This window comes from Hoplias malabaricus, chromosome Y (genome assembly GCF_029633855.1).
Source record: "Hoplias malabaricus isolate fHopMal1 chromosome Y, fHopMal1.hap1, whole genome shotgun sequence".
Taxonomy (NCBI): Eukaryota; Metazoa; Chordata; class Actinopteri; order Characiformes; family Erythrinidae; genus Hoplias; species Hoplias malabaricus.
In genome coordinates, this window is record NC_089820.1 from 62,831,663 (window position 1) to 62,859,055 (window position 27,393).

Here is a 27,393-nt window from a genome sequence, read left to right on the forward strand (position 1 = left end):
TTTTTATTTTTAGAAGACCTGAGCGGTCAAATAGTGAAAAAGATCCAGCTGGTGCCTCAAGTCCATTCGCCACCATTACAGAGGGCTGCAAGAGGAAAAACCTGCCTGTGCTTTAAAGAAAAGACAAAAACAAATACAAATAAGTGTGATATGATTGGATGGAATGTTTATTTTTTGACTCTGGGTGGCCATACACCAGCAAAACAAATGCAGCAATAACCTCTGAAAACGGTCTGTTTATTTGAACACTTACAGTTGGAAAAAACGAATGTATATCTTCATAAATACAGAGTCTCTGTTGAATAAAGAACCTGTTGTACTTGTTCTGAAAATATAGTGCCTGCAAGGGGTTAAAAGTACATTCAAACAAAACTAGTAGATTGTAATAAGCCATTAGCCCTATGGAACACGTTAGCTTATTTGTTCTCCCTCTGTGTGAGCTCTGGTAACAGTCTGGATCTACACCTCATACACACTTCTGTTCACACCCCCCTCTAAAAAACAAACAAAAAAAATGTGCTTAAGTTAGGAGGGTTTCCTTTATTCTTCCAAGAACCAAAATAATAATAATCTTTTAAGTGTATTCTACAGAGTCATGAAAAATATGTGCATCTCTGTCTTCGGTAGATCCTGTCATTCTCGACTGATAGGACTCCTATGTAAAACCATGTTTCAGGATTAATTCTGAGGCAGCATCGTTCAGATATCACAGCGGGAGAGGATGTCCGGTGACGCAGAGGTCCGGCAGGGCGCCAGGACGATGGGGCGGAGCTCCTGGGGCTCCATGGAAACACTCAGGCCAAGAGAATTCCTATTCGAGGACAAGGTGAGTGTATCCTCTTGGTCCTCAGCCTCCATGTCCTCACAGGGAAGTGGCCTCTGTCTGTTTCTGTTCTGCATCTGGACCAAGCCCAGGTTTTGCTCTTTGTTGTCATCGATGGGGCTTCCTCTGCTACTAGAGCAGTCCATGGCCTCTGCCTCAGTGTCCGTGGAGGCGGGGCAGGACCAGTTATCATCTGGCTCCACCCCGTTATCTGGTTCGGTCCTTGGCCAGTACGTACAGGCAGGACATGACTGGCTCATCTCAGGCCCCGTCTCCTCATCTGGCTCTTCCTCTTCGTCTGGCTCCACCTGTCTGTCTTCTCTGGGTCTGTAGGGTGGGATCTCCCTAACGATGTATTTTTTTGCCCAGCTGCTGAGCACTTTAGGCTTGTTTTCCCCGACCTCATTCTTGGCCATGCAAAAAGTTTCAGACACGGACTGCGGCGAGCTGGGCAGCGATCGGCACTGCCTTCCGGGCAGCTGCCACAGTTCTGGCCACGGAGCCGAGGACACGGCGCCACTGCTGACGTTGGATTGCAGCTGCTGAGCGCTTGGACTGCCATGAGGAGAGTGCAGGTCAAACATGAGGGAGAACACAGACTTACTGGGCATGTCGAAGAACTTGATTTTACCACCTTTCAGATCCTCCCTGGCGTTAAAAGGGTTCACCTTAGGGGCTCCTCGTGAGCGGGGCGTCCCAGGGCCGCGTTGAGAATCCTGGACGCTTCCCTTGTGGCCTGGCTTGCGAGAGAAGATGTCCGACTGACTGCGAGAAAGCCAGATGTTGCGGCGTGGACGAGGCGACTTGGGTGGGATTTTGTCGTCTTGGAAGTCCAAAGGATTCAACCTCTTTATGCCCTGGAACTTGTCGCCTGGAGACAGAGAGATTGATGCATTATTACTGATGCATGAAGTTAGCACTAGCCATCAGTAGATTAAAAGCACTCAGCGTGCATCAATCAACTCATGTTTTATAGCTAAAGAAACACCAGAGGGCGCCAAAGAGATGTATTTAACAGATACTGGATTAGAGCCAAAGGCTGAGTCAAAAGTGCAATACTGATGTTAATACCGCACATACCACAATTTCATTGTGGTGCGCTACATGCCATTTACAAGGGAGGCTCTTGCACTGAAACCATTTAGAGACAGCAACACAGCTACACTCGCAGAATGTGTTCCAAATGACGAAACACTGTCGAACCAAAGCCAAACTGAAGTGTACAAATGATGCGAAGAACAGCACATAGGCCTGCTCAGGTGGCAGAAACACTCCTGTAATGGAACCAGGACGCTGACTGAGATGAAGACTTCAGAGAAGCCACTCACTCCTTGTTTTGTGCCCGGGCCATGATTAACTGCCAAATGAAATGAAGAGCGTGGGCCTGAGAGACAGAGAGGGCAACTGGAGCCCGCAGACACTGCATTAGCAAAGGAACTCTCATTACGAACAGCTAGCCACGAATCAACCACGGGGGCCCATTTACAGCTGACCGACAAGAGACGTGGGAGGATTACTTGACGTCGAGTCTGGCTGAGGACAGATCCTGTATGTTTTACAGCTTCCCCGTTCCAAGAAATCATGGCTGCTGAGCTATTACGTGGAACTCCAGTGGCGAAAAGCGGGATCTCGGCCATGTGGGTCTTGCTGCGTGGTCTCCTTCTCAAAATATACATGGTTTAATCACTTGTAAATCTGCTCCACAGTAGATACAAACAGATGGTTTCATCACAACAACTATGTACTCGTATGGCAGCAGCTGATTCAGTGAATCATTGGGGAGAGTGTGTTTAGTGTGGTCATGCAGGCAGCTTTTTCCCACACACTGAAGAAAGGGCAAATTTAATGGCAACGTTCATGTTCAGTCCTTTGGTAAACCGAAATATAACGAAACTATTCAAGAATCTTGGCACAGGCCAGTTCTGCTAATCTTTAACTATGCAACCAATAAAAAACCATAACCAAGCCCTGACATATAACTGACTGTGGCCCTATACTATATGCACTTGGGACATTTTTCTTCCCACACATACCTTTGGAGATTGGCTTTTTCTCAATATCTGTTGGGGGAAGTCTTTCCCTCTCTGATTCTTCAGCTTTCAGACGCTTCTGGATCTCCTCCAGCCTCTTCACGATATCTGGGAATGAGGGCCTGAGCTTTGGGTCCATCTGCAAACATGTGCCAAATGAAATGATGAATGGATTTAGAATCAGATCTCGCAGCTGAAACAGAACAAGTAACTGTAACCGTCCATTCAGGCAAATAACTCGAAACGTGCACACGCACCCGAGGACCCAGCTCCCTGTTTGATGCACGAGTGTTTGGAATATTAACTCAACTATTTATGACTTGTCTGTGTGCTTTTACTTTTTGTGTGACACCAATATTGCACTGGGGTATGGTGCATGGAGAACAGATTTCTTGGACAGCATGAAGAGGGACAGAACTTACATTGCAGCAGCTGAAGGCCAGCTGCAGGAAGTCGGGTGGACAGTCTCCGACCATGTGCTGGAACGCGTGGTAATCCAGTCCGAAATTCTGCCGGCGAACACAGACTTTTTTTAAAACACAACCTTAGACACCACATGTGTTTTTGGCATTAGATGCTGGACCTATCGTAACGCAGCTGAGGGAGGCATATCGAGCCTAAACTTATATCTGAGGATGACTGCTAAGAGCTTGAATTTCAAATTGAACTCACTTCAGTGCGGGGTAGAAAGTCGGGATCAGCTTGTATCCTGGCGATGATCTCACACAAGATGATGCCATAAGAGAAGACATCAGCCTGGAGAAAATAGGGGAAGAAAAAAACAAACATTATGCTTCGTTCTCAATCCAAAGGTTGTTTGTAGAACCAGTAGAACGTCGTGGATCAAACTAGTCGTCACAAATCTTAAGAAGGTCCAGAGTGATGCAGGTTGGACCTGAGAAAAACAGGGGCTTTCTGGAGTAATCTGAGAACTGTTCTAAGAACAGCAGCTACATTAAACCCCTCCAAATTCTGATACTTAAACATGTACTATGCTCCATCTAATGTAATCTAACCATAATTGTAGAGGTCATGTGGATGGATATTATTCACAAATTGGGACATTTTCATAATCAAATTACTAATAAAAACCTACTCTAATTAAATAATTTTATTGTAACATTCTGAAGTAATTTAAAAATGTGTGTTCAGAAAACTTAATATTATTTGTAGCTTTAGCACCCTTCAATTGTGCCCTGTGCCACTGTATTTATTAAATATATAAGTATTATCTGCTGAATTACAAAATTGGGCTTAGTACTGGACCCAATGTAAATTTCTCACGGACATCATTAACCAGAACTGCCTCTAGCAGAACAGATCACCTTCTCATTGTACGGCTCATCTCTCAGCACCTCTGGGGCCATCCAGAACGGAGACCCCACGACAGACAGCTTTTCCCCATCAGCGCTGCACAAAGAGGCACAGAGAAACAGGTTTACATGAGGATAAGATACTAAACATTCAAAGCACATTCACAGAGCCGTCTGATCTCACGCCCTGCAGCCTGACTGAAGGTGAGGAGGGAAGTCTTTGATCAGGTTAATATGAGGAGATGAGAGCTGGGAGAGAGTGTGAGAGAGTTACAGACAGGGACTTCCTTCAGCTGCTATGGTATTATTAGCCCTCTTAGGAGTTCACTTCTGAACACTGTGTTCCTGCCAAATCAGATGACCCCCTGCACACATACACAATCCTGAAACTGGCTGTGCTTCCTTACATTCCCTTTTACTCCACATGGGCAAAATACTGCAGGTATCCACTCAGTCATCCAATGCATCAAAGTGTGTTTTTGGACCATGGGAGGTAACCGGAGCACCTGGAGCAAACCCACGCAGACACGGAGAACACACCCCAATCCTCACAAACCGTCACCCGGAGGAAACCCACGCGGACACAGGGAGAACACACCCCACTCCTCACAGACAGTCACCCGGAGGAAACCCACGCAGACACAGGGACAACACACCCCACTCCTCACAGACAGTCACCCGGAGGAAACCCACACAGACAGAGGGAGAACACACCACACTCCTCACAGACAGCCACCCGGAGGAAACCCACGCGGACACAAGGAGAACACACCACACTCCTCACAGACATTCACCCGGAGGAAACCCACGCAGACACAGGGAGAACACACCACACTCCTCACAGACAGTCACCCGGAGGAAACCCACACAGACAGAGGGAGAACACACCACACTCCTCACAGACAGCCACCCGGAGGAAACCCACGCAGACACAGGGAGAACACACCACACTCCTCACAGACAGTCACCCGGAGGAAACCCACGCAAACACAGGGAGAACACACCACACTCCTCACAGACAGTCACCCGGAGGAAACCCATGCGGACACAAGGAGAACACACCACACTCCTCACAGACAGTCACCCGGAGGAAACCCACACAGACACAGAGAGAACACACCACACTCCTCACAGACAGTCACCCGGAGGAAACCCACGCAGACACAGAGAGAACACACCACACTCCTCACAGACAGTCACCCGGGGGAAACCCACGCAAACACAGGGAGAACACACCACACTCCTCACAGACAGTCACCCGGAGGAAACCCACACAGACACAGAGAGAACACACCACACTCCTCACAGACAGTAACCCGGAGGAAACCCACGCAGACACAGAGAGAACACACCACACTCCTCACAGACAGTCACCCGGAGGAAACCCACGCAGACACAGGGAGAACACACCACACTCCTCACAGACAGTCACCCGGAGGAAACCCACACACAGACACAGAGAGAACACACCACACTCCTCACAGACAGTCACCCGGGGGAAACCCACGCAAACACAGGGAGAACACACCACACTCCTCACAGACAGTCACCCGGAGCAGGACTTGCACCCACAACCTCCAGGTCCCTGGAGCTGTGACAGAGACACTACCTGCTGTTTCACCGTGCCGCCCAATATAGCACATTTTAATATTGTAATCCCTATGAGCAAACACTGAACACCATGAATACTGGAGAAGTTGCTATTACTGTGCCAAACAAGCTGACTTTAAATACTCAAATTTTACAGACTGCTTTACCTTTTACACAGATGCCCTGAAGAAGGTGGCTACAACAGAAACAAGTTATTCCTTGTTGGCTTGTGGTGCCTGGGCCCTAAGCGTCAGTAACCTGATCACAAATTATTCTTTGGGAAAATAATCCATAAGATTTGCATGTAATGCAGGATAAGCAGCGCAGATGCAAACTGGATGTATTTCTGTTTAACAAAGGAACATTTATGCAAACGAATTTAAATGGAACTTAAATGGAAGAAACGTATCCGGATATTTAAAATACAATGTAAAGAATGTCACGCACTCAAGGCTGGGGATCTTCTCTGCGAGGCCAAAGTCTCCGATGACTGCAGTGTAGCCATTTTCATCTGATTTAATCAGGCAGTTCTGCAATCACAAAAACAAAAAAACAACAAAAAAGACTGTAAGATATGTTTATTTACATATGGGTTTGGTTTACTCTTCCTGAACCAAAGCAGAAATTACAGTTTACTACACTCTAGTTCCTCATACTCTAAGATGTAAACAAAAATAATGCTTTGAAAGGCTGATTGTGAGCTAGAGCCTAATTTGGATCAGAGTTGATGGCCCTACATTATGGTGTGTAGTAGAGGACCCATGGGTCTTCAGTACAACGTCAGTTTAATCCTGTCCTATTTAACACATTTTCTGAACCACACTCATCTCTAAATGACCAATTACCCAGCTCCAGGGACAGTTCCCTTTATGGACCTCATTCTAGGACAGCTGCTGCAAACCCCTGACCATCTGAGATCACAGCCAAGTTCATCAGCTACCGTGTTACTAACGTGTTTTAGCGAATGCAGTGAAATGTTCACACAGGTTCATTGTCCATAGGTTTATAGTAAATTACTAAATAAATTCCTTGTTTGTTGTCAATTAAAATGAGTTTCATTTAGTATTAGAATCCAAAGCCTATGTGAACCTACATACAGGCAGCCAATCAGAAGAGGTGATGTATAATAACGACTATCCATTTTAAAGACACATTGACATGGATACGTTTTTAATTCTAAACACAAGTATAAGGAGAGGCTGGAAATGGCTCCTGTGGACACACTCACACACCCACACCTGTGGAGAGTTTCACACATTCACCTAGTCACTCACACACACTCACCTGTGGACAGTTTCACACATTCACCTAGTCACTCACACCTGTGGATGGACCAATTCACACACTCACCCAGTCACTCACACACTCACATCTGTGGAAACACACTCAGCCAGTCACTCACACCTGTGGACACACACTCACCCAGTCACACCTGTGGACAGTTTCACACATTCACCTTTGTAATTAAACCCGTAAGTCAACTTCAGAAAAAAAAGACAAATATGGAAGTAAACACTGAATAAATGAGTGGCTTCCCTTCTTGATTATAATGGGACCAATTAGGTTAGCTAGACTATTACAATGTTTACAAAGCTATGATGCTGGTGAAGCCAATGTCAAGGGTGATTCCCAAAGCGTACAGATACAGTGAAAGAAAGTTCAGCAGCTGATGGTTCACACAGGAAATGCCAGTGCATTCCAGCCACAGCTGAGGGATGTGCACCTGTCTTGCTGTTGATTGGGCTGTGCTCTGTATTAAAGTGTTAAGGAATGCTTCGCTACCACAGATGATCGTCTATCACTGATATGACCAGGGAAATAAAAAAAACGACCTGAAATGCTGCATGCTTTCAAAAGAGAGAGTAGACGTATATTGACCAGACCTGTCAAAACTGATCATTTAAACTGTCCAAGATCCCCCTAATTTGAGGTTCTGTTCTGGAAGCATGTTCAATAAGTGAGACAAATCCAGACAAACGCTGCAGAAGTACAGCAGCCAAAACACTGAATGAAAACAACGTGGACTGATTAGTGCAATCTAAATGAAGAGATTGTTTGATTCCCATTACTTGGTTAACAATTTTGGATTTTATAACAAAATCCAAATACAATAAATGGTGTAACAACATAATGGATTTCACCTGTGCATTTTTACATCCCAAACGTACTGATCCCTAACAATCAGTGAAATAACGCAGTCCTTTCTAAAAGTCGTACTGTGTGTACAAAGTGTGTTATAGAGTTTAAAAAGGTTTAGTGTGTAAAAACAGACATTTAATCTAAACTACAAATGCATTTCATTCATTATTTGTATTTAGAGCGTTTTAGGAATGTATCAGGAGTGTGTACCTTGGAGGTGAGGTCTCTGTGGAAGATGCCTTTTGAGTGAAGGTAGGCCAGGCCCATAGCTATCTCCAGGGCCAGTTTAACCCGGCTGGCCCAGCTCAGGTACTTGTTGCTGTCCAGCAGCTGCTCCAAGTTACCACCGTTAATGTACTGCAAGAAAATACAAAATGTGGTCATATGACTGCTGATAGGCACTCAGTAGGACAAGGTAGTGATTAGTTCATGCATTGAGACGTAACTTTTAAGGGCAACAGCACTTCTTTTTTGTTCTTCCAAGTGAAATATATTCAAATACTCATCAAGTCTGTTTATTAGCTGAGGTCACTAATGACAAAAAAAAAGAAATGCCTCATTTTATAGTCTATCATATCTGTGAATTTGTGTTCTCTGTAAAAAATGTGATTATTCTCATTTAGAAAACACCAACGCGTGTAATTTGACCAGTGCTGTACCAAATTTAGCAACTAGGAGGAAATGAGCAACAATATTCTCGTCAATGTTCCCAATTGAAGTCATGAGGGGCAACAGCAATCAAATATTTAGTGACTCAAAGACTGGTGGTTATTTCAACATCGACCTGCACAAGAATGCCACACTGAGAACAAAACTGAAAAAAAAAAAGGTTTCTGTGGAACCGGCCTAAAAATAGAAACCCATGTCTGATAACAGAATCAGTTAAAGGAGGAAAAACAAGTTTTGTCTTAGAAGGAGACTTAGAAGTGTTTATCATTTATATTATATCTCAGCATGGCCACTAGTTTACCCAATGAGCTGATATTAACTGTCCCACGGTCCAGAAACACACGTTGGTAGGTGGATTGGCGACTCAAAAAGTGTCCGTAGGTGTGAATGTGTGTGTGTGTGTTGCCCTGTGAAGGACTGGCGCCCCCTCCAGGGTGTGTTCCCGCCTTGTGCCCAATGATTCTAGGTAGGCTCTGGACCCACCGCGACCCTGAACTGGATAAGGGTTACAGATAATGAATGAATGAATAATATTGACTGAGTAAATCTTGACCTACATGCTGACAAAGAATAGTAGTGTTTTTAATACCAGTACAATCATATAGAAATGTACTGGTTCATAATAAAAAATACTAAAAAAACTTGCCAGGGTTGGGGTTAGTCTGTTCAAACAAGCCTCATTAACTGTTTATGCTAGAACAGTGCTGCTCAAGAAATAACAGACATACAGTTGTATTTGTACTGAAAGCATTTCCAGGAACTTTAAAAGCTCAGTTTTGATCTCACAGCTAAAATAGCTACAGGGCAATATACTCGACAGTGACCTAATTTATATGCAGCCTGAAATGACCTCCATACCAATGAATTACCAACAGAACTAAACTGAGGATGACACATAACCGAGAACATGAGCTATCTTTCTTATTATTAGATTGATTATTCTTTTCCATTAGAGTTTATAATGAAGTGTCACTGACTAAAGTGTCCACTGTAGACCTCTGGCTTCCCTTTAGTGTTGGTTGGAGGACCACCAGTCTTGATGCCCTCAGCCCTGTGGTGAAGAAACCGTGCTGTAGATAATATGCACTTATTTTCTCTTCACAATCAACAAAACATGTCATTTGACCAGGGGCGCCCAAACATTTGCACATGACTGTAGCTCTGAACCTTGAGCTCAAAGGGCCTACTCATTTCCAAATGACACATCGCGGCTTGGGATTGCTGACGAGACACTTGGGCAAATCATGTGACCTCTTGCACACTAACAGTGCGTGGTGTACTCTAGGCTTTGGTGTCTTGACCAGGTAGTGACTGTAAATAGAACTGTTTCCTCTCACCTCCACTGCTGGATCTTTTACATTTTAATCTGTGTGAATGGGATTAGCGGACAAGGCTAAAGTACACGCATAGTGTCACACGTTAAAGCTTTGCTTTAAACAGTGCTGACACCAGCACAGGGTTATCATCTGTAACGAGGAGAAATTGACTTGTCATTTTGAGTCACACTGTTTAGACATCCTCTTTTTGGAGCCTAACTGGATTCACCGAACGCCTGAATGCAAATAAGACGTCTCCGATATCCACACAGGCAGCTAAGAGACCCTGAAACAAACCATCAGTCATTCGACTCTTAGTACGTTAATCATCTTGACCAAGCCATGTGTTACATATTCAGTGGATGTTAAATTACAATACAACCGTCTGATAAACAACCGTTAATGCTCCAGTCACAATCACCTGGATGATATCTTGCCTACGTGCAAAACTGGTATGTGAAGAAGAATGATGCAATGGTTATTTTTAAGTGGAGGAATGCAAGAGGTGATGTAGATGCCGACTTTCCTCATAGCTGACCAACAGTCCATCTAGGCTAAATATACAGTCCTCATGGTATCCCTCTGGTCTATTTTTGCCTTGTTTACTTCAATCGGAAGACAGGTGGCCCAAACACGGCCAAACTATAAACCATCCAAGAGGCCCCAAAGCAGAGTGAAGATTGTTAAGGTGCTTGGGGTGTAAAGCAAAGTGAATGTCTTTTATAAAAACTGGTTTTAATAGACTCAAAATTAGTTACAGTTCCCACCACCAGGGTACTTCCTGGTGTGACACCACCGTAGCAAGCCAGCTCCTTGTCACAACAGTTATAGCGATGCTTCAATTGCCAAACTATAACCATAGATAGTTAAGTAAAACTGGCTTAAGCAGAACTCTTTGTTCTAAACATCACTAAGTCCAAATGGATTTTGAAGTGTACAGGAACTAATGATGAGTGTCCCAGTAAAGCATTTGTGCTGGTGCGTGCGTGCATGCTCTTTGCCCTGCTTAACTACGCCCCGTTAGGCCATTATACTGATTGACACAGCCTCCATCTCTAGACGTAGACCTGCCCTCATTCAGAGTAGAGTTCTAAGACCCAGCACTGGATTACCAGATTTTTACTCCCAAATTCCTCTGGAGCCCCCCTACATCTGGTGTCTGCCCATCTCCCCTTCCTCCCATCCTCCTCTTTACTAAAGGGTTAAAGCTCAGTTTAATCCCTGGCTCCTGCCTTGAGCCTTTGATCATTGTTGATTGGGCGAACCGATGAGCTCCTCAGCCAGGGCTGGAAATACACAGTTTCCTACTGGAGGTGATTAGGTTACTGATGCACGTCCACCTACTGCTCTATATTGAGTTAATCCTCGGTGTGGAATGCTAACCTGGAGGAGCTGGACACTGCTCGGTTTGACACAGTGTTTAACTCAGATCTTGTGGACACTTGGAAGTAAATAATAAAGCTGATGGCTGTTAAATCATTAAGGACTTGTATGGGGATTTTAAGTAAAAATGCTAATCAATTCAACATATGCATGTACTACTCTGGCATGCATGTGAATAATAAATAAACATACATTTCCTCAAATCTTAAAGTCAGCTAATATACAGCATAGGTGATATATCTGTGGAGAATATGTAATTATTGTGTGGTGTTTTTTCCCTGTGTCTGCGTGGGTTTCCTCCAGGTCACTGTCTGTGAGGAGTGTGGTGTGTTCTCTCTGTGTCTGCGTGGGTTTCCTCCGGGGGACTGTCTGTGAGGAGTGTGGTGTGTTCTCCCTGTGTCTGCGTGGGTTTCCTCCGGGTGACTGTCTGTGAGGAGTGTGGTGTGTTAAGTGACTGTCTGTGAGTGTGTGAGTGAATGTGTGAGTGTGTGTGTCTGTGTTGCCCTGTGAAGGACTGGTGCCCCCTCCAGGGTGTATTCCCACCTTGCGCCCAATGATTCCAGGTAGGCTCTGGACCCACCGCGACCCTGAACTGGATAAGGGTTACAGATAATGAATGAATGAATGAATGAATAGAACCAGAGCAAAACTGCATACAGCTGACCAAGGAAAAAAAAAAGAACTTCCAAAAGGGCAACTTTACAGGAGAAGGAAAAAACCTTCAATGGAAGTCAGTGAAAAAACATTTTATTTTAGTTATATATTAAATATTAAACCAAAATTACAAATGCAGCTTTAAGTGCAATTGACATAACAGATTAGGCACATCTCTTTTTGTGAAATCGAGCCTAGAACATCGATTATAATGAGCCAGACTAGAATGGCCAGCAACTGCCTACTTCCACATTAAGGGAAATCTGACGGACAGGCAAAAGGACCAATCACAAGTCTGCTATTTTCACATAACATGTAGAAGGTAGCTGTCTTTGATTCACATCAGACCAATATCAGAGCCACGGAAGTGCGTATATACAGATGTACTGATAGCCAATCAGAACGCAACGCCTGATAATGAAGCGAACTTTACGTCCTGAAGCTATCTGACCCTTCGTCTACTTGTGTACTGAGTGTCTGTGGCTAAGATTAAGTGCTGACAAGATCTACTGGGTTTTCTCTTGTAATTTCAGGACTGAACATGTGTATTGATAAAGAGGAAAGTCAACAGGAAGCTCTCACCAGGGAAAATGAGATAAGTAATGGGTAATTTGTAATATATTTAATATATATTTTTTTAAAACTATCCTCTACAATGGTTGTGAAGTGTAAAAATTAAACCTCTTTGAAAGAACTCTTGCTGCCTTACGTCCAGGAGGATTAGGAATTGTCAGTGTTTGGAATAAGACTGGGTTACAGCAGCTTGGAATAATAGTATAATCCCCAGCAGGCCAGAGATTACCCATGATTATAATTGCAGTAATACGCCTTTCTGATAATGGTCATCAGGCAGTAGAGAAACAGAACAAAGGTCACAGCGCCAACGGCAAGAATTAGACTGAAGGTATGTCCGGGAAAGGCTCAGTTTGCTGAACAATTGAGTAAAAGCCATTATTGCTAAGACACAATGACAATAATTAAAATTACCGGGGGAAATCATATCATTGGTCATTTATTTTGTTTCTTTTCCATTTTTGCAGCAAAGGCCTATGAAAACCAAGAATTAAAATCAGCAAAGGGTATCAATAGTTTGTGTATTAATTTCATGAGTCATGAGTTCATGTCATAAGTTAACACATTAACATATTGGATGAACATTAGACATTCTATCTAAAGAGACTTTTAAATATATGTCAATGTAAGAACCAGGCCTTTATCAGCTAAAGGAAGCCCTGGTACTGCCCTCAGGCCTTGCTCCTGACCCAAAACTGGACCCTAACACAGCAGTCCACCTCCTGAACAGAGAAAGCACAGGTGTTTGATGTGGTTCCAGGTATTTAGTTTTATTGATGACAGGCTTCAGCTTGTTTGTGGCGGGCTGTAGGTTAAGACCTAAGGTGTAGATTACAGACAAAGCAGCACATGGTGTGGTATCTGTTACTCATCCTGTTTACACAGGGGTCCAGTTCACACAGGAACATAAGCTGATAACAAATAACATTGTTAGTCAACGAGCAAGCAGTAAAAACTTGTAACTCGTTTATCTAATCAGTTGTCTGCACGCTCTTCCCTGCTTAATCAATACTCATCGATAGCATGAGGTTATCTGTTTGGACCGTAACCCTCAAATGGGCTTAGAGCTTTTAAATGCTCTTCTCTCTAAAAGAATGCATCCCTTAAAAACTGTCTGGAAAAAAAAGGTCCTGGCTGTGGGAGGAAACCCACACGGACACAGAAAACACACCACACTCCTCACAGACAGTCACCCGGAGGAAACCCACGCCGACACAGGGAGAACACACCACACTCCTCACAGACAGTCACCCGGAGGAAACCCACGCAGACACAGGGAGAACACACCACACTCCTCACAGACAGTCACCCGGAGGAAACCCACGCAGACACAGGGAGAACACATCACACTCCTCACAGACAGTCACCCGGAGGAAACCCACGAAGACACAGAGAGAACACACCACACTCCTCACAGACAGTCACCCGGAGGAAACCCACGCAGACACAGGGAGAACACATCACACTCCTCACAGACAGTCACCCGGAGGAAACCCACGCAGACACAGGGAGAACACATCACACTCCTCACAGACAGTCACCCGGAGGAAACCCACGCAGACACAGGGAGAACACACCACACTCCTCACAGACAGTCACCCGGAGGAAACCCACGCAGACACAGGGAGAACACACCACACTCCTCACAGACAGTCACCCGGAGGAAACCCACGCAGACACAGGGAGAACACATCACACTCCTCACAGACAGTCACCCGGAGGAAACCCACGCAGACACAGGGAGAACACACCACACTCCTCACAGACAGTCACCCAGAGGAAACCCACGCAGACACAGGGAGAACACACCACACTCCTCACAGACAGTCACCCAGAGGAAACCCACGAAGACACAGGGAGAACACATCACACTCCTCACAGACAGTCACCCGGAGCGGCAATTGAACCCACAACCTCCAGGCCCCTGGAGCTGTGTGATTGCAACACTAACCTGCTTCGCCACCGTGCCGCCTACCGCAACATTATATTTTACATATTCTTGCTAATACGAGACTAATTTTGTAGTTTTTGTATATTGCAAGGTCAACTTTTAAACACCTTTCTTCCTCTATGACAATCTATGTGGACTGCAAAAGCTTTTGTCATTGTTTTATGAGACTATCATGTATCCACTGTTTGTAAAATAAAGACAAGGAACTAATCTGAATTAAAAAAAAAGAAAACATTCCTGTGTTTGCGGCAACTGCACTGTAGGCATTATAAAGCTGTACAATGCAGGGAAGTAATAGTCCAGGTCTGAGACTTCATTACACACCCATGATCTGACAAATGCTGCAATCTCAACAGTATGATTATCTGGGCTATTTTGTGCTGATTAAACCTTGCAACACTGCCTATTACCTTACTGATTTTAGGCCCAATATCATGCATTCCAGTGCTGTTTTCATAAATACAACATCTTCCCCCAAGGACATGTGCAAACCTGCTTGTTTAAAGGTTACATTCCATTGTCGTTCTGCTGAGGGTGGGTGCTGCCGCCAGCCCCCTACTCCTATTCATCATCTTTGCACACACACAGCTAACTTTTAATTAACTCCACTACTACAGCATCACATGCCAGAGAAGTAGCATTTATACTTGGCTGCCAATCACCCGGAGCACAACACAGTCTCAGTGGAGATACAGACGACCAGATCAGTCACCTATGAACCAACGGTACACCAACTAGCCTGAGTATTAAAGAGAGACACTCTGGCTAAAATTATAATAATTGCTGCCATGGTATTCTCAACTGTGAGAAGTTCCAGTTAAAAGGCCAGGAAAACATATTTCTAATGATGAATCTTGAAGCTGGGAGGAGCTTTTAAAAAAATGCAGCTGCTTTGAGGGAGATTTTCTGAAGCCATTTTAAATTCCTCTCTCTCTTTGGTTAAAAGGCAGAACAAAGGGTGATATCACTGCTCCCAAGATAAGTAGTTTATTGCAGCCATATAACTGCAGAAGAGGTACTTCTTCAAATATGGAGAAAAACAAGCTAAAGGCTAACCAAGCTAAAGCAAAGATACGCTAGCTGTCAAGATGGCCTGACACCACAGAGATTCAAAACAGCTGTACGCCCTTTGCTTTATGCATTTTGTGTGTTTTAGTGCAAAAACACAGACAAAAACATGACAAATTATACAGAATTTTAAATTTGGTCAAACCAGACAAAGGATAAACGACATTCAGACCTCTACATAATGCAACAAATAGCTTTTAAACTCTAGATAAACGCCACACAGCCCTTACATCTTAATCAGTTCCAGAAAGAAAAAAACAATACAAAAATCCCCTTGATTTAAGAAGAATTAAATCTTTACTGAAATAATATTTCAGTGCTTAAGTGATTTTAGTTCTTCCAAGCAACCATAACATTATCATTTTTGGACACGTTCTACCACAATGATGCAGTGGTCCGTATGTGATGACACTTATGGACTAACCTTTTTCCATTTCCCTTTATGTGAAGTAATTTTAGGTATGTTTAAATTAAACACTCTATAAAAGAAGCCACGGGGCACCAAAATGAACCAGTCCTGGTGAATAAACAGTTGCAGTGAAGTGCAGTGGGCTCTAAAGCTATTTGGAGATGAATGGGGCTGCGTGTGGTAAGGAGAACGTGTTTGTGCCTGCCCGGAGGCTCCTCTTACCTCTGTGAGGGCATGGAGTTGACCTTCCTGCACACAAACACCCATAAACCTGTGAGGCAAGAAACAACAACAACAACTCAGTCAATAACCCAAGGGTACAATGAACAAGCAGGCTTTTCCTTTTTTAATTCACAGCAAAAACATATATACAATGCATTTTTTTCTGTAGCTACAGAAATGGAGAAGAATCTAACCAACAAATGTAGTCAATCCCCCAAGACATGTTCAGGGTGTGAACTATGGGTGCTACTATAATTTTGTACTGGAGCTAGCAAGCTAATGTCGCTAATGCATTGTTACTGGAAGCTTATACCTAACCATTTCACACTGTTATCATCAAACAGGTCTCCAACAGACAAGCCCAAATGGTTTCTATGACCTAATTGTGCATTATTATTTATAAAAATGGAAATCTGTGTAAAAACAAACAAACAAACAAACACATAGTAACATCGGGTTGCAGTAACCAATGACTTCAATGTATTGAAGCGGGGATATATTAAAAAGGTACTGACTAATAGGATCAAGCATCAGTGTATATAAAGCAATGGCCTGAGATATTTCTATCAGAAGTGCTATGATGCAATCTCTAAACTTTTCACAAGTCTTTTTGAAAGAAGCTTGCTACTGTATGTGAAAGCCACAGCTAGCGCTGCATATGAGGCCTATAATAAAATAATCAAGGAATGCATCCTGTACATTGTTATAGACGTGCACTCGACACCAAAGACGGAGGAGATTCCTTGAGATCCAAACTCTGCAAAGTGCACATTTGTCAGTTCATCTGAAAAAACCGAAACATCCGAATTGTCTCACTGTTGTGTGTTTGGTGAGAGAGCAATGTGTGATCTCAGTTGCTGCCAACCCCCACCCCCTTTGAGAAGCAGGCAGACAGCAAAAAGATCTAATGGGAACTGCTCAGTATAAAAGAGAACACTTGCACTCTCATAACACTATAAGTGTTAATGTAGAGCTGTCTTCATTTGCATTTACACTTCATTTTACACATCACATGCCAACAGAGATGGAGAGATTTATTACGGTGCCATGCATTAATGCTGCTTAGATCTTCCAAGATGAGAGCAAAGGGTGTGAAGGGGGGGGGGGGGGGGGTTACACACCTCCAAAGAGAAGTGTTGCAGATATGGAAAGTGAGATATCTGCTGAAATAAACTTGTTTTTCTCTAAAAACAAGCACATCTTTCATGCAGGCAAGTGTTTACCCGGGGGAGATATAAAAATGATCTCTCAGCAATATCTCAAAAACATTATAAAGCATGTTTTATATATATATATATATATACACACACACACACACACACAGACACACAGACACCAGATGCACACTGCTACCACAGACTGCTATGTTTTTACAGTTTTCTCTTCCAAACAATAAATAATTAAAAAACATTTGCCACTTGTTTTATGCCACAAAGTACCGTGTGCCACAAATGTTTCTTGGAAAGAGATATTTCTTGCTGGGAAATCTTTCTTTGTGAAATACACCCTAAGGCTGGCAGACAAGTGCTGGCATTTTATAAACAGAGCAAACACAGGGGACCATGACCCCATAGGCTATATTAAAATCATATTCCGCTTGTGGGTGCACAATAGGGAATGTCAGTGTCTTTACAAGAACAAGGCAACACAGGACGGTAGGTGACGATGTAAAGACACACAGAGACCGTATCAATGTCCCTGCATCCCCTCATACCAGTGGGCACACAGTACCCTGATTTGGTAGTGGTTTTGGAGTGGTAAGGTCCCACACGTCACATCCTGCTATTTATTGCTGGCCCTCATTGGGTTTTTATTATTTTTTTTAAACAAAGATCTCCTTAGACCACTCGTCAGCGCTAGGGGCCCTCCACCCCCATTCAGTGAAATGCAACAATGGCACAATTGTATAAACCACAGTCTCTCGTGCTCTCTCCCTCTCTCCCTCTCTCTCTCTTTAACTCTGTAGCTTCAGCAGATATGCTGCTGTACAAACACCGAGAGGGCATCACAAAAATAGAGCCCTAAACAACCCACAAGAGGGAGTACGGACTGGAGAGGAGAGCCATTTATAGACAAATGTGCACATGTATGAGCTTTTTTACGAGACTGACGCTTTCCACCGCTAGCCATACACAGGCGCTGGAAAGCCTTTTGCTATAAAAAGAACATTTTTATATTGCTTTCAGTTTGAGCCGTTTCTTCTCATATGTACAACAACTAACTGCCAACACTTGGTCATCAAATCTTGGTCTACACTTGGTGTCTTGATAATGATGATGATGATGATGCTGTGATAAGATTAGCCTTGGCTGTTCATTCTAAAGTGGGAGAGGTTATGTGGGCATGGTACTCAAATGGCACCAAGAAGTCTGCAACCAGCGCTCACAAATAAAAAAGAAAAAGAAAGAAAAAAGAAATCAGTCAGTTTGCTGTAATTAGAACCAATGTTTGAACATTACCTTCTTGTTCCGACATCAATTTAAAGAGTACTTTTTAATCCTCGCTTTATCAATTTGAAGAGTTTTTTTATCCCTGCATCCATCCATCCATTATCTGTAACCGCTTATCCAATTTAGGGTCGCGGGGGGTCCAGAGCCTACCTGGAATCATCGGGCGCAAGGCGGGAATACACCCTGGAGGGGACGCCAGTCCTTCACAGGGCAACACAGACACACACACATTCACTCACACACTCACACCTACGGACACTTTCGAGTCGCCAATCCACCTACCAACGTGTGTTTTTGGACTGTGGGAGGAAACCGGAGCACCCGGAGGAAACCCACGCGGACACGGGGAGAACACACCAACTCCTCACAGACAGTCACCCGGAGCTGGAATTGAACCCACAACCTCCAGGCCCCTGGAGCTGTGTGACTGCGACACTACCTGCTGCGCCACCGTGGCGCCTTTATCCCTGCATTATCTTTTTATTTATATAAAAAGAGGGCCTGCTCTCAATTTCTTAAGTACTAGAACAAGAAGACAAGCTGTTGTTGTTGCTGTTATCATTATTACTATAACTACTAGTATTACTACTACTATTTCCGTAAGCACTTGTACAGATGCTTCAAGGAAGGGTTAACACTAGTAATGAAAACAGAGATATCATTACTAGTGTTCTCCCTGTGTCTGCGTGGGTTTCCTCCGGATGACTGTCTGTGTGGAGTGTGGTGTGTTCTCTCTGTGTCTGCGTGGGTTTCCTCCAGGTGACTGTCTGTGAGGAGTGTGGTGTGTTCTCCCTGTGTCTGCGTGGGTTTCCTCCGGGTGACTGTCTGTGAGGAGTGTGGTGTGTTCTCCCTGTGTCTGCGTGGGTTTCCTCCGGGTGCTCCAGTTCCCTCCCACAGTCCAAAAACACACGTTGGTAGGTGGATTGGTGACTCAAAAGTGTCCGTAGGTGTGAGTGAATGTGTGAGTGTGTGTGTTGCACTGAAAGACTGGCGCCCCCTCCAGGGTGTATTCCCGCCTTGATTCCCCAATGATGCCCAATGATTCCAGATAGGCTCTGAACCCACCGCGACCTTGAACTGGATAAGGGTTACAGATAATGGATGGGTGAATAATAATAATAATAATACCAACTTTTCCTAAAAATATTTAGATGGACACTTTAGCAGATGTGAGAGCAAATACAATGGTAGCATATGAACGGAACGTTTTTGTCAACATTTGGTACACAGAAAACAAACATTATAAATAAATAAATAAATAAATGAAAGTGCCACACTTCCTCAAAACCAATAAATAGAAAGATCAATATTATTCTAACAGCAAATTCTGATTGATGAATACCTTGACAACTGCCAGCAAGGTCAGGATACATGTTGATTAAATCAATGTACAAATGTACTGCTTAATATAAAGTACAATAACAGTAACAAAGAAAAACGTTTTACACAAGATTTGTGCAAAAACCTAGACCAAGGTTCATTTTAGCACAAAAGCACTCACATGATTAACACGTGAACACAACAGTTGCATGACCTCATCCTGTTATCTGGTGTGTAGATACTTTCATTCAATCTGTGGATTGAAATCTTGAACTACATTCCTTTAATTGCTCGATCAGAGTCCAGCCACCACCCTGAAGGCTCAGACAACTATAACCACCAAAAACAAGGTCAGAGAGCACAGCCAAGACCCCGAGTGATCTAAACCGAGGACGATGTTTCAGTCCATCCATTCTTAATGGATTTCTGACCTGCTTTCGGAGGGACACAACAAAAAGAGGTCATGCATATCTGCAGCACAGAAAGAGACCAAAAACAAGTCGCCCGTTCAAAGTCTCCCTAAAGACTGCAATGATATGGAGCCACTCAGTGTAAAGAAATAGGATAAAATATCAGAAAGTCAAAATCCCCTTTTAAAAACCTGACTTTAACCAATGGCATGAATGAGAGCACTGTGCTGGATTAAAATGTAGTGTAAGTGAACAGCTGCCATCGGAAATTTCCTTTAGATCGTGTTAAAGCTGAGTAACAGGAACCCTTCATTAGAAAAACTGTGTAGTTCACAAAGACGACAACCAGCCTCCTGAGCAGCACAGTTCCAATATCTCCATCTAACTCTGTCACTCACTCAAACACAGAGGTTTATACTAAAACATCCTGGCAGAATAATGGCAGGTTTTAATACAAGTTGAGAGAGAGAGAGAGAGAGAGAGAGACAGAAACGTACCTGAGGATGTTGGGGTGAGAGAGTCTGTTCATGAGCTGCACTTCTTTCAACATGTTGGCTCGGTTACTGCTCAGCTTGTTCATCTTCAGAGCCATGACCTGGTCTGAGGCTCTGTGACGCACCTAGAGCAAAAAAATACTTCATTTCTTCATTGTGTACTCAATTTAAAATATATTATAACAGGCTAATTTAATTGTAATACACGTCTCTGCAACATTTTAACACATTAATGGCTGCGATGACCAAGTGATCCTAAATACACAGCTGTATTTACAGTACTGCTAATGTCTCTAGACAGCCCAATGTGCCGGAGGAGAGTACCGACTGCCCGTTAGATGACAGACACCAACACTGGCTGGCACTGTGTCGGATAATAAGAGGTAGGAGTGCATGTGCATCCCACCCCTGAAAGCAAAGCCAATTATGCGTTAACGAGGATCAAACCAGCCATTCGTAGTTTGTGACAAACTTTTGTTCTGTCCCAATTAATCAAACTTAAGAAAACTAAATATAATGATGCACTTATAGGATGTAAATGTCTCAAAGTAGGGTAATGTTCTATTTTATACACACACTCAATAAGCATCAGGGACTACATTCCGTAGTTCTACAGATATAAATAAACAGAACAAACAAATTTAAATCTCACTTCCACTGAAATAAGTAAGACCTACGGATCCACAGCCCCTCACCCCTGCGGTCGTCCTACATGTTGCTCAAAAGGTATTTACCTAGTAGATACCGCTGCACCTTTAGCTATCAGCAATGGAAGGACAACTGAAAAAAAACATTTATCTGTTCTTCAAATATCACAGTGTCAACTGGTTTGACTAAGAAAACAATGTGACCATAAAACAGCATGTGCTATGTGGAATTTGAAGGCAGAGACACTGACCACAGTGAACAGAGGACACGCAATTACACAGTAAGCACATTGTATTGTTACTTTACACAAGGTCAGTCACCAATATGGAAAGAGTAAGCTACTTATATTTCTAAGAAAAATGTTTGAGACATTTGTTGTTGTTTGATTAGGCCAAGGACATCACTAAAAACCACTACCACTAGTAACACCACCAAGTTTTTAATAGACATCAAGTTTCTTTGAAAACTGAAGCCCTCTGTATCAGAACTGTTATTAATAATTACATTTATAACAAATATCAGTTGTTTCATAGCAAATGAGCTGTCTAACACTGGGTAATTCCAAAAAACAAGACCAACTCAACTTGAAAGCAGGCCAGCGGTGCGCCCAAATAAAAACCACTCTACAGAACTAAGCCCACTCTCTTGGAGGAACTTCTCATAGTGAGAATCATGTCAAATGGTCCACAGACTCCTTTGAATAGCAAGCTGCAGCAGACCTACTTCTCAGCTTCCTCTTCATCTGCTTTCCTCTGATGGACAGAAATATGTTCAGAAAGATAAACCACAGGAAGCGTCAACAACTGAGTGAGAAAAAAGTGACTTCTTATATCGGCCAGGGTTAACTTCCTAAAGCTGAAATACACTCGATAAACCAATAAACCATTGTGGGCTACACACACAAAACAAGAAGAGAGAGGAACAAACATGTCGAATAAACATTACAGTGCCGTTTACTTGCTTTAATCTAGTTCAGTGTTGGACAAGGCCATTTCTGAAGAAATAAGGTGTTGTTGCCCTCAAGGCTGAGGTCAGTGATGGATTTACTTTTTTTTAATCACAGAACAATTCATACGTCACATCAGACAAAGTGCTGTGTGAGGACTCATTAGTTGGAGTCAGGAGGATACCACATTGTGCTCTACCAAAATAGAAGCTCTCAAAGAAATCAGAGCTTCACCAAATGAAATGTATTAGCCACCTACATATTCACATACACCAATCCAATGTAATCCAAATGGTTCTAAAAAGTGGTGTCCTGCAGGTTATGTCTTCCGCATTTGGCTTAAAACAAGAGCTCGGCAGAAATGGACAATGCACAGCTAAGAACACACAGTCCCATATAGTTGAGGCCTGCATTGTGACTGTGTTAATCTGCTATTTACACAGTTTACGGCAAGTAATGGTAAACATCATTTAGATATGGAATACACATGAAAAACACCCATTACTTGCTACATGTGCTTTGCAATTCCGTTGCAAAACATTCTAACCACAAACATGTCTGGGCTGACTGGCTACACTTGTCGCAACAGGGAAATTAAGTAAATTTGATCTTCAGTGAAGGGATCACAGCTGCTCAAATGAAACCCTCGCCTCCCACGCAAAGGGACTGCTTCCACTTCTGCAGCGCACTTGATCCAGGTGATTTATCCGTCGCCTGGTTACCAAGGCGTGTTCAGGAGGAGTCTGAGTGCAGATGGCCATCTGTAGCCCCCTGCAATGACCTTACAGCCCACCTAGAGAGCGAACAGCCTGGCTGAGACAAGGGTCCAGGCAAACCTTCAGACACCCATGAAAACTCGTAGTGATCCATCTATAGAATCATTCGATCACTTCTCTCTGTCCAAACGGTTAATTTTTGAAGTAACTCCACTATTTAAAAAATGATAATCTCTTCCTCTTTTCCACTTACTAATTAAACATTTACAGCCAGGTTTCGTTCTATTGTTTTATTATTATTTATCGTTTTTATCGATGTTTCTGAAAGTTTAAGTATGTATCCCTCGCCTAGGAGATGAGCGCTCAAAACAATCAGTATGCTGCTGTATACATCCTCATGTTCGACTAGGATCAAGGATTATGCACCCCATTGTTGGTCCAGACATGAAAGGGGAAAAATACACAAAGATTAGTGGTGAGTGAATAGGAACAAACCCAGTTCTTCAAATTGACTGCAGCTGAACAGATTACAGCTTCAAATATGACACCATTTAACCTAAAGCTCTCTGTCAAACAGGCAAAACAAAACTGATAGTGAAAATTCACCAGTAAATGCAGTGAGATGCCACTCCAGACAGGATGACAGCAGGCAGCCCATCCCCCAATCACACAGGGCATTTGGTTTACTGGGTTAACCCTATCTGTGCCACATGCTACACATGTTCAGAAGGGCTTGAATTAACATTTTGATGATCTGCATGAACCCCCCCCCCCCTTAGGTTCTATCTCCCTTCTAACACAGTATATACAGCAAACATGAGCATATACCTACAGCAAAACAATCAGTGGGATATACAGCTAATGGCGATTGGAAAATACTAAACTATTCCAATAATCAATAGATAAGTGCATATCTATATAACCTAATAACTCCACTTGGTTTGTGTGCCATTTATTATATAACTGTAAAAACCATGTCTAATTTTTGTGTGAAATCTTCATGACGAACAGAAATTGGTCAAAGAATTGATAGTTAGCCTTTCTCTTTCAAGCATGCTAACTCCAGGGATTGCAGTTGTTCAAAATGATGCATTGGCACTTTACATCTTGAAGGGATTTTCCCCTAAAGGAAGCTCAGTTGCATGTTTGGTTGATTTCGTAAAATCTAACACATTCTCTATAAAAACTAAGTTTAATAAGACACTTCTCTGTATGCTAGTGCCCGATGTATTTGTCATATTTCAAATGATTAGACAACGCCAAACTTAGCAAGCACCAAACCCTATTAACCTATTCTCACTGGAACAAAACAATATAACCAGGAGCGCTAAAAAACATCTACATAACGCTGCTCTGCCTCCTCTACGATAAAGGCAAAGTCTCAAATGATGTAAAGCAGGTCTGAGATCTGGTTTGTATCATTATATAAAATTAATCAATAATTCCATTCCTCTAAACAATGAAAAAAATTAAAATCATGATTATTTTTAGACTTCCAAGCCCTGCTGACAGGAGAATTGATTATTGTAATGGGCTAGATCCGGCCAAGCGAGAAGATCTGCTTCCAGGCCTCATCTGACCTCCAAACTCCATAGGATCCTTTCAGGGGATTGCACTAGTACAGAGCAAGTCATGGAAACCAGTAACAGATAGCTTAGTGCACCACTGAATCTAAGGGCAGCATGACAACAGTGCCAAATTGGTTCTGATGCTAATAATAAAGTGCAGTAGTCAGCAACATGTACAGGTTTATCGCCTGTAGACACATCTGAGAATATATTGAAAAGAAATCTGACCATGTAGAATGTGTGTATAATTATTTAAAGCAATAAATAACAGTATCTTCAGTCTGTGCACGAACCTTCTGCATGAACCGCTTATAGTGTCCAATTTCCCACACTGGTTGTGAAACGCAAATGTGTAGTGTGAAAATAGCTGTGCAACATCACGTAGTAAGCTCAATCTCATTGTCCAGGGAAAAGAACTCTTAGCACTCACTCGGCTTCATTTGTCTAGCGCTTATTTTATTTTCCTGGAACGGCAGCTCTCTTGTATATTGGTGTCCCAAAGCATGTCTCCTGGCAAAAAAGACCACCATCTGTTCACAGCTTACATAGTTTCCAATTGTCATCCAATGCACTGAGGGACAGTGGCCTTCTATTGACGGGAGGGGGGTGTCAGCAACAATGAACTGAGTGGAGTTTTAAACCAGTAGCCTGAACTTCACTCGTGCCAGGTGAAGTTGACCAAGATTTGATACGCAACAGCATTTCTGCATCTACGTTTGTACAAAAAACTTGAACACTGACAGCTTTGCGCTGCTGCTGTAGTGTTTTTAGCAAAGAACAAATGATATAAATGTTATTACATTTACATTAATTACAAAACAAAGTGTATAACGTGACTGTTGGCGTTCCTCAGGGACCAGTACTTGCCGAATTGAATTTCAAACAATGTTTTAGTTTTGACTTGCGCAAACTCTCACCGAATGATAACCACAGCCATTAAGGGGACACAATGTAAATGTTTTACCTTGTAGACCTCTGAGAAGAAGCCGGAGCCAATCCGTTCACAAATGAAGTCATCAAGGCGCGTCAGGCAGGAGAAGGCACTGATGAGGGCGCGGTAGGAGGAGGGGCAAACCCTGTCCAATTGGGTGGGGCCTGTCTCACCACCAACACCACCGTCTAGGTCCTCCAGCCTATCAGGCCGCAAAGGGAACCCAGCAATGGAGTTGCGCTTGCTCCTCTCCATTGCTATTGCTGCACAACTGATGTGGTGGAGGGCTTTTTAATGAGCCTTTCACATTTTCTAGGGTGTGACCTTCCTCAGCAGACCTTGTAAAACAAGACAAGAAACAAATACATCATTTTAATGATCTTGAGACACTTAGAAAAACAAGTCGTCTTGATGGTACATATCATTAAACGTCTGTTGAAGCCGTTACGGCACAAATCCCACTAAAAATACTCTTCATTGTTTTTGTTTTAGCAGAGAGATTAGTTCTTGCTTCATGGGCTTTGATGTATTCCATGTAGTAATACACGAAACTTCATCCAAAGATCTCTTGTGAATGAATTCTACAGCTGTAGCACTTTCAGATACTGGAAGCTGACCAAAGGTGAAATCTGGAACAATAATAGGGCCTAAAAATGCTTAGTGATTCCATTTCTGGCCTTGAAAACTCAACCCTGCCCAAGTATATTTACAGCTTGCTCAAAGCAGAAATGGAGACTTGAGTCAGCAAATCATTCAACCTGCATGTTGACCAACTGACACCTTGACTCAGGCTTGCCTTTAACCCATCCGTGACTCTAGACTGAAGACTAGCAAAAAAATCTAACCTGAGGAAGAGAAAAAAAACAAAAACATTTCCTTTGAATCATCCAAAGAAACCTATTACTGTGAATGGGCATACATCTGAATATTGGGCCATGCAGTGCACCATTAACGCCATTAAAAGGCTAGATTAACAGCACCAGTTCCTACTTGGTCAAAACTCTTTTGCAGTAAAAACAACGAGAGCTAAATTCAACACAAGGGATTTCTTGTCTTTTCCAGAACCATTTTCACCTTGTCTTAGTGACCACCACGAGAAAGGAGTTTGAACACCACCCTCCTGATGCTTTTTCATTGTGAATATGCTTGGAATAAAGCTAGATTCCAAATAAACTTTCTGGTTTCCCTTTATTCATTTAGAAAACAACAAAATGGACGGATACTGGATAAAGTGCCACCCCTTGACATTCCATTTCATCCCCCATTGAAACGAAATAGAAAAAAAAAAACGAAAAAGAAAACACAGGCATAATGTGTGGCTTTGCCAGCATCTAAACACTGGCTTTCCTCTCAGGCAGTGCTGCACCGCGCCCCAGTTTAGAGCCACTTTCAGAGGCTAAACATTCATCCAGTCGTTAGCCTTCTCAGCAGCTGGTTGCTCTCACAACAATGTGATAAATCACCAAAAGTGTTTCTCTGTGGAGTCCTTATATTCTTTGTGGAAGGAGGAATGGAGGAAAGCTTCATACAAATGTGCACCGCGAGCATCTACAGCAATATTGCACATTTTACTGTTTACCTTGCACAGACAGTTCAATGCACTTATCAGAAAAGGCTATAATATGCAAATGAGCAATAACCAAGCCACAATGTTTAAAATGTACTCACTGAGCACCTCAACCAGCCTGTTGTTTGATGATGCTGTCTTCACGAAGGTATATTTAAACAATACCATGTCATGACTGATCCATCAATGTGCCTTTCAAACCT

The 27,393-nt window shown here is 43.0% G+C and overlaps 1 protein-coding gene across 1 annotated transcript in view; it reads right to left on the bottom strand.

Moving 5' to 3' along the window:
* Positions 1-27,393, bottom strand: part of LOC136678310 (dual specificity testis-specific protein kinase 2-like) — a 31,009-nt gene continuing 3,616 nt past the window's right edge. The window contains exons 2-11 of the mRNA XM_066656320.1: positions 25,657-25,961; positions 20,818-20,939; positions 16,141-16,189; positions 8,106-8,252; positions 6,204-6,286; positions 4,179-4,263; positions 3,526-3,609; positions 3,276-3,362; positions 2,857-2,992; positions 1-1,694 (exon numbers count right to left, since the gene is read on the bottom strand). Of these exons, the coding sequence (XP_066512417.1) occupies positions 700-1,694; positions 2,857-2,992; positions 3,276-3,362; positions 3,526-3,609; positions 4,179-4,263; positions 6,204-6,286; positions 8,106-8,252; positions 16,141-16,189; positions 20,818-20,939; positions 25,657-25,878 (2,010 nt within the window). The 5' untranslated portion in view covers positions 25,879-25,961 and the 3' untranslated portion in view covers positions 1-699. The remainder of the gene's footprint in view (positions 1,695-2,856; positions 2,993-3,275; positions 3,363-3,525; positions 3,610-4,178; positions 4,264-6,203; positions 6,287-8,105; positions 8,253-16,140; positions 16,190-20,817; positions 20,940-25,656; positions 25,962-27,393) is intronic.